The following is a 14,839-nucleotide window of genomic DNA, read 5'->3' on the forward strand; positions in this document are numbered from 1 at the left end:
TAGTGGAAGGTGTCCCTGCCCATGGCAGGAGGTGGAACTGGATGGGCTTTGAGGAGCCTTCCAACCCAAACCATTCTGGGATTCTGTGATTCCAGGGGTGGAAGGCAGCTGCAGTGGTGACCCAGCACGAAGCAGATGGTTCTGCAGTGCCTGTGCAGAGACAAACGTTACCACAGCCACCAACACTCAAAAAACCCTCGGGTGGCTCCTCTGCATCACCCACCACGGTGGGAGCTCCTCCTCCAGCACCTCAGCATGGGAGCATCCAAACCTGCCTTGGCTCCAGTGGAGGATCTGGCTGAGAGGGTCATCACTTTTGCTCCTCTTCTCCTGCTCACTAGAAAGTCTTCAGATAAAACACTCCTTATCTGCCTGATACTGGTACCAAATAACATCCAAACCCCGAGGAACAGTGGAGGCAACGCAAGGAGGAGCAGGTTGTGCCCTCTGAGCTTTTAGATCTGTGACTCAACTGAAAATAGGGCAGAGGTATAAATATCAAAGACCTCATATAAAAATATATAAACACAGGTCTCTGAAAGTGGGGAGGGATGGGGGACAAAACACTAATAAAAGTTCACGAGAAACTGTCATTAAAGTTAAAGGGAGGGCACATGTGATAATTGCTGTGTGGTCTTTACAGGAAACTGCAGGTTCTTGAATCTTGAGATCATCTTGTAGCAGAAAAAAAGAGATGCTGATCTCATTCTTCTCACATTCCATTATGAGTAATTGTAACTCTCTTTGTCTTTTTTCTTTTTTTTTTTTTCTTTCTTTAATTGTCTCAAATGAGTACATCCGAAGATGTAATTCCAGTAATCTCCCAAGCCTCCCCTGGTCAGTAGGAAATCACTAACGCTCCACATCTTCTAATAACAGACCATCAGGTTGTCATCTCTCAAGTAATTTTGTTCTAATTAACCAGCTGCCTCCCAGGGAGCATCCAGCCACCGCGATCCGCAGCGATCCTGGATTTGATTTTGTCATGCCAGGGAAAGGAAAAAACAACAGAGGTTGTAGTTAACCCCGATGGGAGGAAATGTAGAGTCCGTTGTAAACAAGATTTTCACACATATTCTTCTAAGATACCGCAGCGATGGGCTCACTATTGTTGCAAGATAGATTGTGAGATTAGATAGAGCTCGTTCAGTGTAGAAACGAGCAAATCCTGCACAAAGGTCCTGGTGAAAGTTTTAGCAAATATTTCTGAGCTAGGGCACCATCCCGAGGAGCCCCTGCCCAGTCAGTTCATCCACGCGGGGCTTCAGAGCGTCGTGTTCCGTTCTGCTGAGAACGGTTTGTCTCTCACCTGTCGGGAGAGTCAGTTAAACCTTTAAACTCGTCTGCAGAGACACCGTAACCCCCAAACAGCCCGAACAGCCCCGGGTCCTGTGACCCCCGAACAGCCCCGGGTCCTGTGACCCCCGAACAGCCCTGGGTCCTGTAACCCCCAGATAGTCCCGGGTCCTGTGACCCCCAAACAGCCCTGAACAGCCCCCGGTCCTGTGACCCCCAAACACTCCGGGTCCTGCAATCCCAAAAGAGCCCCGGGTCCTGTAACCCTCAAACAGCCCTGAACAGCCCCGGGTTCTGTGACCCCCAAACAGCCCCGGGTTCTGTGACCCCCAAACAGCCCGAACAGCCTCAGGTCCTGTGACCCCCGAACAGCCCCGGGTCCTACAATCCCGAAAGAGCCCCGGGTCCTGTAACCCCCAAGCAACCCAAACAGCCCTGGGTCCTGTGACCCCCAAACAGCCCCGGGTCCTGTAACCCCCAAAAAACAGCCCTGGATCCTGTAACCCCCAAACAGCCTCGGGTCCTGTAACCCCCAAACAGCCCTGAACAGCCCCCGGTCCTGTGACCCCCAAACAGTTCTGAACAGCCCCGGGTCCTGTGACCCTCAAACAGCTCCGGGTTCTCTGAGCCCCAAACAGCCCGAACAGCCCCGGGTCCTGCCGCTGTGGGGACTTTACAGTCCTTTGGTCCGTTCAGCTCTCGAGGGCGACACAGAGCCCTGAGTACAACCAGTACAGCCCAGCACCACCCCAGCACCACCCCAGCACCCTGAAACAGCACAGCAACACAGCAGCAGCACAGCAGAATCACACCAACGCCCCGGGAAACAGCCCAGCACTACACCAGAACCCTGTGCACAACCAGCACCACACCAGCACCCTGTACACAAGCAGCACCACACCAGCACCTCAGCAGTACCCTGGGAAACAGCCCAGCACCACATCAGCACCAATCACACCAGTACCAATCACACCAGTACCACACCAGCACCACACCAGAACCCTGAAACAGCCCAGCACCACCCCAGTACCCTGGGGTACAGCCCAGCACCCGGTGAGCCAGCAGGCAGGGCACTTTCAAATCCCTTTTTTTCGACCCTGAAGTGGAAGGTTGGACTAGAAACCCTCTGGCTTTTCTGGAAGTTCACTTTAGATTCAGTTTTGCAGCTGATCATGGCTGGAGGAGTTAAGCTTTGGTGCTGGCTGTGGCTCACCTCGTGCAGGGACGATGCATTTCAGTCCCTGTGAGCCCTTGGTTACTCACAGCCGTTTACAAACTGCCTGAAAACATTGACTGGCTCTAAACTTCAGTCCTCCATCCACAAGAAGTGCCAAAAAAAGTTTGTCCACTCTTCAAATTATAGGATCGTGTGGTTCTGTGGTTTTCTGTGGTAGAAGCTCTGTGGTTTCTAAAGCTATTTTGTGCACCTCTAACACAGAGTAGCTGTTAGGCTTTGCTCAAATTGAATTTTCAAAGCCAGAATCCCAAGCTCTAGCAATTTCTTTTGCTATATTTAAATGAAACAACTACAACAAAGTCATGTAGCCACTGCTATGGCAACTAGCAGTGTTGAGGGGAAACAGAGAGAGGAAAATTCAATCCAAACCCCCCATAATTTAACAGGGAGAAAGCTGTCCCTGTTGCTACCATCAGAAACCTACTTGGTGGCACCTACAAACCTTAAAATTCCTTCTTGTCCTTGAAGCAGCTGCTCTCAGCTGGGTCTGCCACAGGCCCCACCTGCTCAGGACATGTCCTGGGGGCCAGGAGTGGAGCAGTCAGAGCTCCTGAACTCTGGCCCTGCACCAGCTCCTCTGCCATGGCCCAGGATTTGGCACAAACAGGATTCCCATGGATTTGGAGAGCAGGGAATGGGTTTGCAAGCCAAACACCAGTAACCTAAAGCACATGGCCATGCTCAGCTCAGGGCCTGGAGGTAACTAGCCCAGCTTATTGATTCCCAGAGACTCCTTAAAGCTCCCCATGGTTTGATCCCACAAATCCCATTCCCAGCTGAGACTGGGAACAGCCTCTGCCATAAACCAGCACCCTCCACTTGCAGCACACAGAGGGTGCAGGGATTCATCCTAAACTTCTTAGGTAGAAAATCTGTTTGATTTAATCTTTTGAGGTCTGACATTTATTTGATCTTACAATATTTAGTGCAGACACAATAAAGGAGTCATAAGCACCTGCTTTATGGAATGAAGAGGGATTCACTTTCCCAAAACCTCCTTTCCAAGCACAAGGAGAGCAGGAGCAATGAAGTTTTCATTTACTCTCTCACCACCCTTAGCATTAGTTACCTGCTCATTTACCTGCTCCCATTATAATTCTTTTTAGCAAATCAGAACTTTTCTGCCCCTTTTTGGTGAGCATAAATTCCTGAACATGGAAACTGCAGGTGAACTTACCTGGTACAGGTTTCTAATTAGATAGGGTATTCCTTTAAATCACTTTTACTGTGGTTTCTTGCACTTCTTACAGCTCAGAGCGTTCCTGGAATTCTGACATATCATTATGTCATCAGGAGATATTTGGAATATCCCATTGGACATGATCCTCTGTGAAATTTAATATATTTTAATATGTTAGTGAGAAGCTACTGAGCCTGAGGCTTAAACACAAAAGAAAACACACAGAAAAATATCCTCAAGTCCCAACAACCACTTTTTTTACAGCCTGTGCACCATGACAGCACAAGTGGGGTTTGATATCTTAATGATTTTATATTATATTGTAAAATAAGGGATATAGGAAGTCTGGGTGCCCTTCCTGTGGGTGCAAGGGTTGGGCAGAGAGCACAGGGCTTTGTAATTCTGAAAACTGTGATCAAGGACATTTATGGAAAGTTAAACAGCAGGAATATATGATGTTTGCTGTTGCAGAGTGTGACGAGATCTCATCAATAAGGAAGGCTCCAGCAACTGCAAGAGACGCTGCATCAGCACCAATAAAAAGTCTTAATTGTTGTCGTTACACTAAAAAAAAAGTCAACCAGACAGGAGGGAAAAGGTACTCAGAGTGACTGCACTGATAGTCACCTACAGCAGACGGGGATTCAGCAATTCCCGAGATAAACCTGGTGGCAATTTGATATGGTTTGAAGCTGGCTCCCTGCCAAGTCTCCAAACCTTACCACGAGAAGTCCTCCCCCTCCCCAAACCTCAGGGAGAAGAGGGAGAAAAACAACCGAGAAAACCCGAAACGAGAGAGAGACAGCTAAAGCAATATATATAAAAATATATTTACACTTATGTTACAGTTATACACAGTTGAAATACATATACAATTTCACAAGGGAAAGGGAAGGGGGAAGGGAAAAAGGAACAAAACCAAAATAAAATATATATATATATATATATCCTGATTAGTAGCCCAATATCTAGCAACTAAAAGAGTTAGCAAAGAAATATCTCACCACTCTCCTTGGGATAACCGAGAGTCGCTCCGGGACGATCGCCGGCAACCTCCGCCTCCCAAGGTCGACAAGGCCTCACCAGGCCTCGCTCCCCAACAGGACAGACTCAACAGCAGGGAACCTGCACCTCCAAGCTGCTGGAAGGAAAGAGAGTAAAGCCCTTTCCTCCTTTCTTCTTATAGCCTGGCTTATGTGAAAATTGTAGGGAATACTGGGTAAATCTGGGCCCTTCCTTGGTTACAAACTGGTCACCAAGGAAGGCCCAGACCAAACTACCACACAATTCCAGCACAGCTCCAGGAGCTCCGAGTTCCACCAGGAGAGCTGGGCCTGGGGTGTGTTCAGGAACACTCAGCAAATGGTACAATTGTGTTTAACAGCTGGGCTCGGAGCTTGGAGAGCCTTTAGGTTCAAGTTTCCACCTGTAAATGTTTTTTCTGAGCAGGATGGAGATAAATCCCTTCCCAGGAAACAGGGTACAGGGGGGTCCTTTAGGATTAAGCACGGACAAGGAGGATTAGGGAAGCATTTGGGAAAGCCTAAGGATGAGAACACTGTGCAAGTCAGACCTCAAAAATCTGAGTGGGAGCAAAACATGGGCCATGATTTCATAAGAGATGATCTAATTGTAAACCTGTGCCAGGTAAGTTCACCTGCAGTTTCCGTGTTCAGGAATTTATGCTCACCAAAAAGGGGCAGAAAAGTTCTGATTTGCTAAAAAGAATTATGATGGGAGCAGGTAAAGGAGCAGGTAATTAATGCTAAGGGTGGTGAGAGAGCAAATGAAAACTTCATTGCTCCTGCTCTCCTTGTGCTTGGAAAGGAGGTTTCGGGAGAGTTAATCCATCTTCACTTTATTTTATAAGGACGGGAGGAATTGGGTTGGGAGCTGTGCCTGTGTGTGACACAACGCAGCCAAATCCTGGCTCCAGAATGTCAACACTCCAAAAATATTGCTGGGAGACCAACCTGCCTTGGCAACCTGCTGGAACCAGCCAAGCTGGTGCTCCCCTTGCTCGACGTGCAGGAGCAGAGTCAGTAAACAGCGGGAGCACAATGAGTCAAAGTGAATAACGTGGAAGGGTCCGAGAGTGAGGTGTGTTTTTCCAGGCAGCAGAAGGGTTTGTCCATGGTGATCTCTCCAACCCCTCCCAGTGTAAATTTTCTGGATGTTCAGCGTTGCCACACACAAATTGTTTTGGGAAGGGCGCGGCGCCGGGTTTTGTGACTGCGCTGCTCCAACGCGGCCAGGACAGGGGAGAGAGGGAAGGACAGGAGGGAAAACAGCACAAAAAAGATCCCACACGGAGAATCCAGTGGTTGCTCAAAGGAAGATTCATGAATTTGACACAAAAACTTGTGAAAGTGTGGATTTAAAAAAAAAAAAAAAGTAAAGAACCATCACCGAAGTCTCAGAGCTCCAAAAAGTAACTTTTCATTTATTATATTAAACAATAACAATTCTCTTATTATATTAAACAATAAACACATGAGATGGGTTAAAATTAAAATACCTTTCAATTTGTTATGATATTTGAAAGATAAATATAGCTACAACAATGTACATATTTGGAGATATTAGTCAAATTTAGGTCAACATTGCAGCTTTCACTTTGTGTTTCCACCTTTTTTAGGTCAGACTGGAGAATATTAAAAGGGACACCAGAAGAGGACTCTGTAATTGTAACAGCAGGAGGAACCACAGTCACCGTGAGTTTTCCTTTAGAAGTTAAACTTAAAGGGGAAGGCAGAAGTTGGAAAAATGAAAATTCCATTTTATAACAAATTAGCCTTTATTTATAAAACTTTCAAGTAAAAAGAGCAGTATATCAACTGATCAAACAGGTGTGTCAATGAATAACAGTTAACATATTTACTCTAAAAATAAATCTGTGATTCCACCACACTCCAAGCAAAACTCCTTTCTAAGAAAAGATGGGTGTTGTGAAGTCTAAAGAGATGCAATGGTTGACACACACCAAAAACTTGGCTGTTCCACTAGTGCAGGAACATAACTGAATTAGATCATTAATAGCACAGATCAATTCACTTCAACAGAGTTCCAGCTCTAAACAAGGATTAAACAGAAATGAAATTCCTGAGAGGGAGGAAAAAAAATGCAGAAGAAAGGAGAAATCAAACTCTTACACGAGGGAAAGCAACAACTCTACTTGGACCAAAACTCCTTGGGCCACAGCTCTACAGAATAAATATTCTTCTCAATGGAGAAACACTAAAGAAGAAATAGTAACCCCAAAAGGATTATAAGAAGAATCCAAGAAAAGTGCATTATCGTTGAGCATAAGATGACAAAATAATTTCTACAAAATTTCTGCCACCAGATTTCACAGACAGGAATTTAAAATAAAATAAAATAATGAAAAAAAAAGGGTTACACAGACACAGCTTGGAATTTCCTACACTTTGAGGGCACAGTACATGGAACAAAATCCAGGGAGGACTGATGGCCCTCACAGGGCAGAGGTTCCACGAGGAAAAAATGTGCCTATATAAAAATACTTCATCCAGCACTACTGTGGAAGGAAGATTTTCATGAGCATCTGGTTTTATTGCAGGATGACTGGGAGGTTTTACAACGAGACAGTTGGAAGGTGACTGAGGGAAATGTGAGCACACAGGGCTGGGAGGGCTGGGGTGGTAATTCAGGACCTGTGTCCTACGTGCATGTGCAGGCCCAAGGTGGGTAATTGTCTGTCTGTCCTGTTTAACTGTTGTGCCTCAGTGTTCTGTGCAATCCAGGCCTTTCCATGAGTCATCCCAGTGATGATATTCCCTATAAAACACACATGTGCCACCATAAAACCTGCTCAATTCTCAGTGATTGCTCAAGGTACCACAGAGTCTAATTCCATTTATCTTTAGTTAGAAAGTAGAATCACCTCCACTCTTTCCCCAAAGCCAGGAAAGCAATGGGTAATTCTTCCTGAAGTGGAAATGGAGGAAAAACAGAGCTGGAATCCAGATGACAATTATGTGCAACCAACTGAACTGGAATGAAGCAAGAAAAACATGTTTTTCACCTCTGCCTGTGACTGTCTGGGGGATGTGTGTGTGTATGGGAACAGCTCCTTAAAAATAGGTTTTTAAAAAGGAAAAAAAAAAGGAAAGAGAGAAGTGAAACTACAAGTAAATGGAAGAGAAAACTCACTGCCTCAGCCCAGAGGAAAAAAAGAAAAGATGACATGAGCATCACATGTGAGATCAGCAGTTGAGCCCAGATTCCACAAGACACTTTAAAAAGTCCAAAGAATGTGAAATCACATCCAGTGCAGATGATTCCTACTTTCTGCCAGGTTTCTCCTACACTTGGCACAGCTAATAAACACAGTTTTTCATGCCAATGGAAGAAATATCGAAACAAATTGATTAGAAATAATTTCTCCTGGTTTTTTTTTTTTTTTTCCTTTCTTTCTTTCACCAGAACTTTGAAATTCTCAGAGCCATGAGCTAACCTGTGTTTCTGTACAAATTCCATTTCTGTACCCATCTCTGGTTACAGAATCCACACACACACACAACTTCAATATGTAGAATATATCTGCATATTCCACATATTCATTGTATATACACAGTTTATGTACAGCACAAAGAACTATATACTGGACAGAGCATGTGGACATGTGGAGTATATACACACACTATTATTACATTATACAATACACTATATATATATATATATACACATAGACACAGATAATATGGATCTCACTGTACACTGTATATGCACTGGGGATACTCACATTTGCCAGCTCTTGCATTGTACATATTTTCTCTGCTCAAATAGCAACAGGCCTGTTTGTGCTTTAAATTTCACTGTTCTGGAGGAAGAAGACCAATGTCTTGCACTAAAGTTTTGCCTTAAAGGACAAGTGCAAGGTATTGTACAAACACTGAGTTACAGCAGAGGGAAACACAGTGGGGAATCTTCCTTTGTATGTGGAAAATGTATTAAATACCAAGGGGAGAAATCACAGCTAAGTTTTCTTCTACTGCAGTGCCAACATTTTGAATCAAGAGTGTTTCAGTAAACTTAAGGTTCCTAAATCTAATACACTGTGCATAGAGAACATGTTCTGTCCTGGTTCATTGATCTGCAGTTACTGTTCAAGCAAATATGAGGAAGAGTCAATAAGGAAATAGGAAAATGAGCCCTAACACTACATGGAATGCTGGATTAATTCACATTTCTGCCTTCCTGCTGAACATCTTGAAAACACCAACCCATTGCCTTAGAAGAATTATAAATTACAGTATTTTAGAGCCCTGGCAAAGCAGCAGGAAGTCTTGTTATGGTGCATAACTGAAAATTAATCAAGCTATTAAGTCATCCACCCTGTCCCACTGGAGTGACACCATCCCAGCAGAGCTCCAGGAGTGGGTTTCCTTTCTCAAAAGGGGTTTTACTGTAGCAAAAGAGACCCCACAAGGACTCAGGCCCAAGTGAGAAGGAGAATTTTACACATGGATAGTTTGTTTAACTTCCCTGGGAATCCTGCAGCCACTTGCTTTTGAAAATTGCTCTTTTTATCTCATGTTAGTTACAAGCAGACCCAAGCTTGCTCTCAGAGACTTCAAGTCCTGCACACCAACAGAAAAGAGAATTTTTCAACATTTTAGTATGTTTGATCATTTAATCCTACGTATTTTAGAGAAAAATTACCACAGTGGGAAGGGATTTCAAATCCGATTCTGTAAAATTAGAAATGCATCCCAAAGGGGCCATTAAAGGACAGTATTAAAGATGATTACATGGTCGATTTTGATATCAGAAATACATCTTCTCCCCTTGTGAGGGGAATTAAAGATTCACATTATTTGTAGTACCATTAGCACAGGAGACACACAGCAAAGAGGGGATTGTGACTCCTAAAAACAACATCCCAAAGGTGGCTGGATGTGTGTGTTTGCACACTCACCCACCACCCCAAAGCCTGAGACCACAACTGGCACATCTTGGCTGCATTTCAGAGCTGAAAACTACCAAGATGCTTAAAATGATCCAATCTGATTCTTATCTCTGCATCAGGAAAGCATCCAGAATAAGGCAATCACAACACAGCAGGGAGAGGTTGTTTGCACCCACTGAACAGGCACTATTGTTGTAATATGAAAATAAAGGTAACTGAAGCAAGGGACATAAAAACTAGAAATGCATTAAAGGTGATGAAGGAATACCACATTAAAAAAAAACCAAACAAAACAAAAAACTGAGAAAATGTTGTAAGATAAGGGCTGCATCACTAAACCCCCAGAATGTTAAGCTTTGTATTCCCACAGGGCAGGAAATAAGACTGAGGACGTGTAAAAACGTTGTGGTAGATTCCCTACTCTATGAGACAGAAAAGTCCAAGGCAAAGACAACTGTAGTTTTAGAATTCCTGCAATCAGAAAAGGCATTTTGAGTAAGTAAAGAATTCACAGCCTTATTTTTCTGTATGACATGTCAGACACATGCTGTGCTGCCCTTTCCAGGTGGAAGCAGTCAGTGCATAGAAAACCTGTCCCTACCTGCTCTGGGGGCTGCAAACTGGATTTCAGAGCCAACCCAGACCACCAGTGCTGCCAGAACTTATGTGTGAATATGTATTTGGCAAATAAAAACTGATTCAACTTGGCCTTATTTCAGCTAAATCAGGTTTGATCTGTAACCCCACAGGACTGGTGGAATTAAAGAAGCAGAGGTGGGGACACAGCCCGGGCTGTTGTGCTGGTGTTGGAGTAAATGAGGGTACAGTGGGTTGTAGGGATGGACACTCCTCAAACTCAGCCATTTTTCCACTGCTTGATTTCCTGATTTCACATGAAAGCAGCACCCAAACGTGTATCACCACCCTTTGCTTATGATACAGCAAAATTTTACTTCATAATTTAACTGCCAAATGATTTATCCAGTTTACTACAGCTGAATGAACTCCCTCTTTTACCACGTCACAAACAATGATTAAAACTCAACACAAACAAATGTTTAAATTAGAACCACTCATTCATAAAGGCTTCAAGTCTGTACTCTTTCACACAGTTCACTGTTTGTATCCATCATATATAAACTGCTAGATTCTTTTGTAAAAGTCACATCTTCTGGATTAAAAGGGACCATCTAACAATGAATTTATGCTTTGACACAGATGATGCAGGTGACAAACTGATTAGGCTACCATGAAGTATTAAATAAATGTAACAAGTGAAAGCTAATTCTGTAAATATTCTCTTTTTTATGACGTTTTCTTTGAAGTTCATCCTGCAGCCTCCAAACCCCCAATGGAATTCAGGTTATAAAAAGCCAGGTTCCCACGTTGCAGTTTCCTATGGTGCAACATTTGTCTTCCAGATAAAAGAAAACTTTCAGTATCTCAGGATTATACGTTACATTTCTTACAAGCAATAAATTTTTATCTAGAACATATAATACAGCTTATTACAGTGTTTCCTGCAGATTATGCACTTGAGAGAAGCCACACAGAGCCCGGGCGGACGCCCCCAGCCAGGTCTTGTTTAAATCTGAAGGTGACTAAAATTATTTTCACAACAGAAACCAAGGGTTTAGTATTTTTACCAAAAAGCCATTTTCCAAGGTTTCTCTTGGATGGGGTGGAGCCCAAGCCCCTCTTTAGGAGTTTGGCATGTCAGCCTTACTGAGGGCAATGGCCAGCTCGAGGTCTTCTTGCTCTTGTCTCCGCAACCGGGCCAGTCTTTCTTGCTCTGCTTTCTCACTCTCCCTCTTGGCCCAGGCCAGCTGCTGCTCCTCATTTCCAAACTAAAAAAAAAAAAAAAAAAAAAAAGAGGAAAATGGAAAAGAAATTAATAAATTTGCCAACCAGCCAGAAGAAATTACGTGAAAAAACACAATGAAGCTGACTCGTTAAATACACGGGTCGGGCACACCAAGCTGTCTCAGGGCAGTTCTTCTGGATTAAGGTAAAAATCCACTCACTAATTTCCTCACTTTAATTTATTTCCTTAATTTTCTTCTGCCTTCACTTCCTCCTTTAATTTATTTCCTTAAGTTCTTCCTCCTCCTCCCAGCAGGAAGCTAAGCCATGTGGGCTGCACATCCCTGTGTCCACGGCTCAGGTGGGTCTGAAAACAGCCACTGGAGCCAAAGAAAAACTCCACAGACACAACAAAAAAAAGCAAAGTTAGTGGCTTGGGAGCACAGCAACTACAGCCATTTTTAAGGATAGTAAATAGCTGGTGAAACCAAGAGTTTTTTACTCCTGTGCAACTCTACTGCAGAGTTTTATTGAGGGGGCTCCTGCTGAGGGTGAGGGGTCTGAGCAGTGATTTTGACATGTGAGAAGCTTCATGACCAAAGCAAAAGTTACAGAAAGTGCTTCTGTTACTGTTCATAAATTACACACAGAGTTTTTCCAGTAAGAAATAATGTGGGAGAATCCAATTTCCTTCAGCAGAGAACACTAAGGAAATATCCCACATTATAACATTCAGCTCCTAAGCCTGTTTGGGCTCCCCAAAACACATTTAAATACAGTGCAGCCAAACTAGTCCAAAATTATATTCCAGCATTTACCACTGAAAGATGCAAAAGTTTGAGCTCTTTTGCACAAAATCTACAGCTATTTTATTGACACCATAACAATTTTAAGCTCAAATATAATCTGCTCCTGTTTAATTTTAGCAGTTGCTGAGGAGGCCGATGGGAACAGCTGCATGCAAATGTCTGCATTAGAGCCACTTCTAAAATCTGCTTTGTGTTGGCTTTTTTTTTTTTTTTGTGCAGGAAAACATATTATTTGGTTGGTTGTTTTTTTTTGTGAGGAGAAAAATTTCAGCTGGATGTATAGTGCAAAAATTCCCCGTGGGCTGGGACACAGTGACTGAGCACAGCCCACGGTGCCACCAGGAGCTGGCACAGCCACACCTAAAATATCAAACTGAGTATCAAAAATGCAACTTTCAGTGCTAGACCTCATTTAGCTGCATACACACAATGTGATGGCCCCACCCCTGCCTCTTCCACGCTGCACTGTATCTGTAATTTTTTATTTTTTATGTATTTTTTAGGCATTTTTAAATAAATCCGCCCATTTGAATTTCTTTCAACCCAAGTCCAATTCTCATTTAGTTAAATTATGCTCATCATTCCTCATTTCATTTCTCTCAAGATGCTTTTTCAGATGATTTGATGCAAAAAAAAAAAACTACATTCCTTCATGTAACACCTCTGCTTTCATCACCATCAAAATTTAGAGGAGGACCTTTGCATTCTATGTTAGTGAAATACAATAGAAGTGTCACACATTTTGACATTTTTCCTTTTAAAATGAAGAAAAACTACTATCATTTATCATTTAAATAATGTCAGCTGACAGGTAAGATTGAAAAGCTCACTAAGATTTTAAATAGATGATTTTTTTTCAAGGTAAAGATGGAAAATGGAAGCAGGAATTCTGTGCTTATTCCAAGAATTCAGGCAGATCCTTAAGCTGGGATGGAGAATGAATAGTTACTATTTCCAGAAATACAAGAAGCTTTGGTCAAACCATCTGGGGTGTTTTTTTAATGTTGAGAAACCAGTTTTATTCCTATAGCTTCCATCCTAGGATAAGGCTTCCAAAGAGAGTCCCAATTATAACTTGTTCATGGGACACAAGTTATATTTTTGTGGTTAAGAGTGCTGAGTGAAATAAAAAAAAAATAAAAGGAAAAAGAAGCAAGTGATTCATTGGAAACAAATCTGGATGGGCCTTATTATAAGTGGTTGGCATAAAGGAAAATTTTCAGGAGATAACTCAGTGAAATAAATATGGAACAGTTAATAAATGCCACTGATTGCCTGGAAAAAGGTTATTTTACAGGTTATTTTATACAATAACAATTTTCTGTACATGTCCAGGTTTCAAAAATTCTCTAAATCTGCATCACACAAGTGTAATTTCATCAAAAACCTCTTTTTTTTCCTGCTTTTTCAGAAGTACAGTCAGACCCAAGGTATAACTGAGGAAACCAAATCTCAAAAACTGCACTGACTTGTGTTTCCTGAATTTCCAGCTTGCATTGGGAGAAAAAGTTTAGTCCTGTGTTCTGCTTCTTGGAAATTTGAACACTTTCTGTTGGCAAAAAGGTGGCTTTTCTTGTTGTTCTGTAAACTGCAGCTGGAACCTTGAAATACCCGAAATCTGAGCTACCAAAAGACTCTGTTTTGTTCCAATGAATCGTATTTAATGCCAGCAACAAAGTGAAGAATGCAAGGAGAATATAGGTAAGCTCTGGGTGCAGGAGTTTGCCAGTGTCTCAAAAAAAAAAAAGCAAATTTCATAGAGTGCTACTAAGATCTAGTGAAGGTTTTCATGTTCTTTCTTTGCAACAGTCAAGGATTTCAATTAAAAACTGGGTTATTTGACTGTTCAGTCCTACATTGATTCATGTGTCAAAAAACCTTCTGTAAGTGAAAGTGATTTTCATTTCCATCGTGAATAAAAAGTTTCCCAACCACGAGGCAAAGAGAAGCACAACATTCTCAGTGATTCCAAGGTAATCAGTACATTTAAAACCTCATACAGAAGGATTGGGAATTGTCAAGTGGAGCAGCATAATTGTGTTATAGGCAAGGAAAAAAACCCATAAACTGAAGAGAACAGGGATCAAATCTCTCTCTTTTCAGCCAAATTCAGTCAATGCTTCTTTTTTGTTATAGCAGGAAAAAACCAATTCACAAAACTGATTTAAAAATTTATTTCATTTGATGAAATGCCACTGAACAGGAATTACCAAGTGGCTACTGCTCATTATCTCATTTTTCCTGCTTTTCCCTTCTCTTCTAAGGTTAATCTCAGCTGAAAACCTGATGGCACAGCAAATTTGACCCTCTAAGGATGGGGATCAGAGATTTTGGTTGATCATTTGATACAATCACTCAGAGTAAACCACAATTTTAACTTAAGAAATGCAGTGTGCAAAAGTAAGATGGCAAGAACTGGGCAACAGTCATTCCATTCCATCATTTGGCTTTCGTTGCAGGAAGAAATTAAGATGTTGTTGGAAGAAATTTCAGATAAAGCAAGTTTTGCGTCTTATTTTTATTAAGAATGTCACCAGTTTTTATACAATCAGAATTTAACTGTGCAAATCCAACAGGCTGTA

General features: G+C 42.4%; 1 protein-coding gene across 4 annotated transcripts in view; it reads right to left on the reverse strand.

Annotated features, from left to right (window-relative positions):
• Positions 1-6,136: 6,136 nt before the first annotated feature.
• EPS15L1 (epidermal growth factor receptor pathway substrate 15 like 1) overlaps positions 6,137-14,839 on the reverse strand; it is a 49,931-nt gene continuing 41,228 nt past the window's right edge. For 3 of the 4 annotated variants that reach the window (XM_032711861.1, XM_032711862.1, XM_032711865.1), the window contains one exon: positions 6,137-11,492. In XM_032711861.1, coding sequence (XP_032567752.1) covers positions 11,346-11,492 — 147 coding nt within the window. In that variant the 3' untranslated portion in view covers positions 6,137-11,345. The remainder of the gene's footprint in view (positions 11,493-14,839) is intronic. The other variant, XM_032711864.1, reaches the window with a different exon arrangement.

Source organism: Chiroxiphia lanceolata, chromosome 27, assembly GCF_009829145.1.
Source record: "Chiroxiphia lanceolata isolate bChiLan1 chromosome 27, bChiLan1.pri, whole genome shotgun sequence".
Classification (NCBI taxonomy): Eukaryota; Metazoa; Chordata; class Aves; order Passeriformes; family Pipridae; genus Chiroxiphia; species Chiroxiphia lanceolata.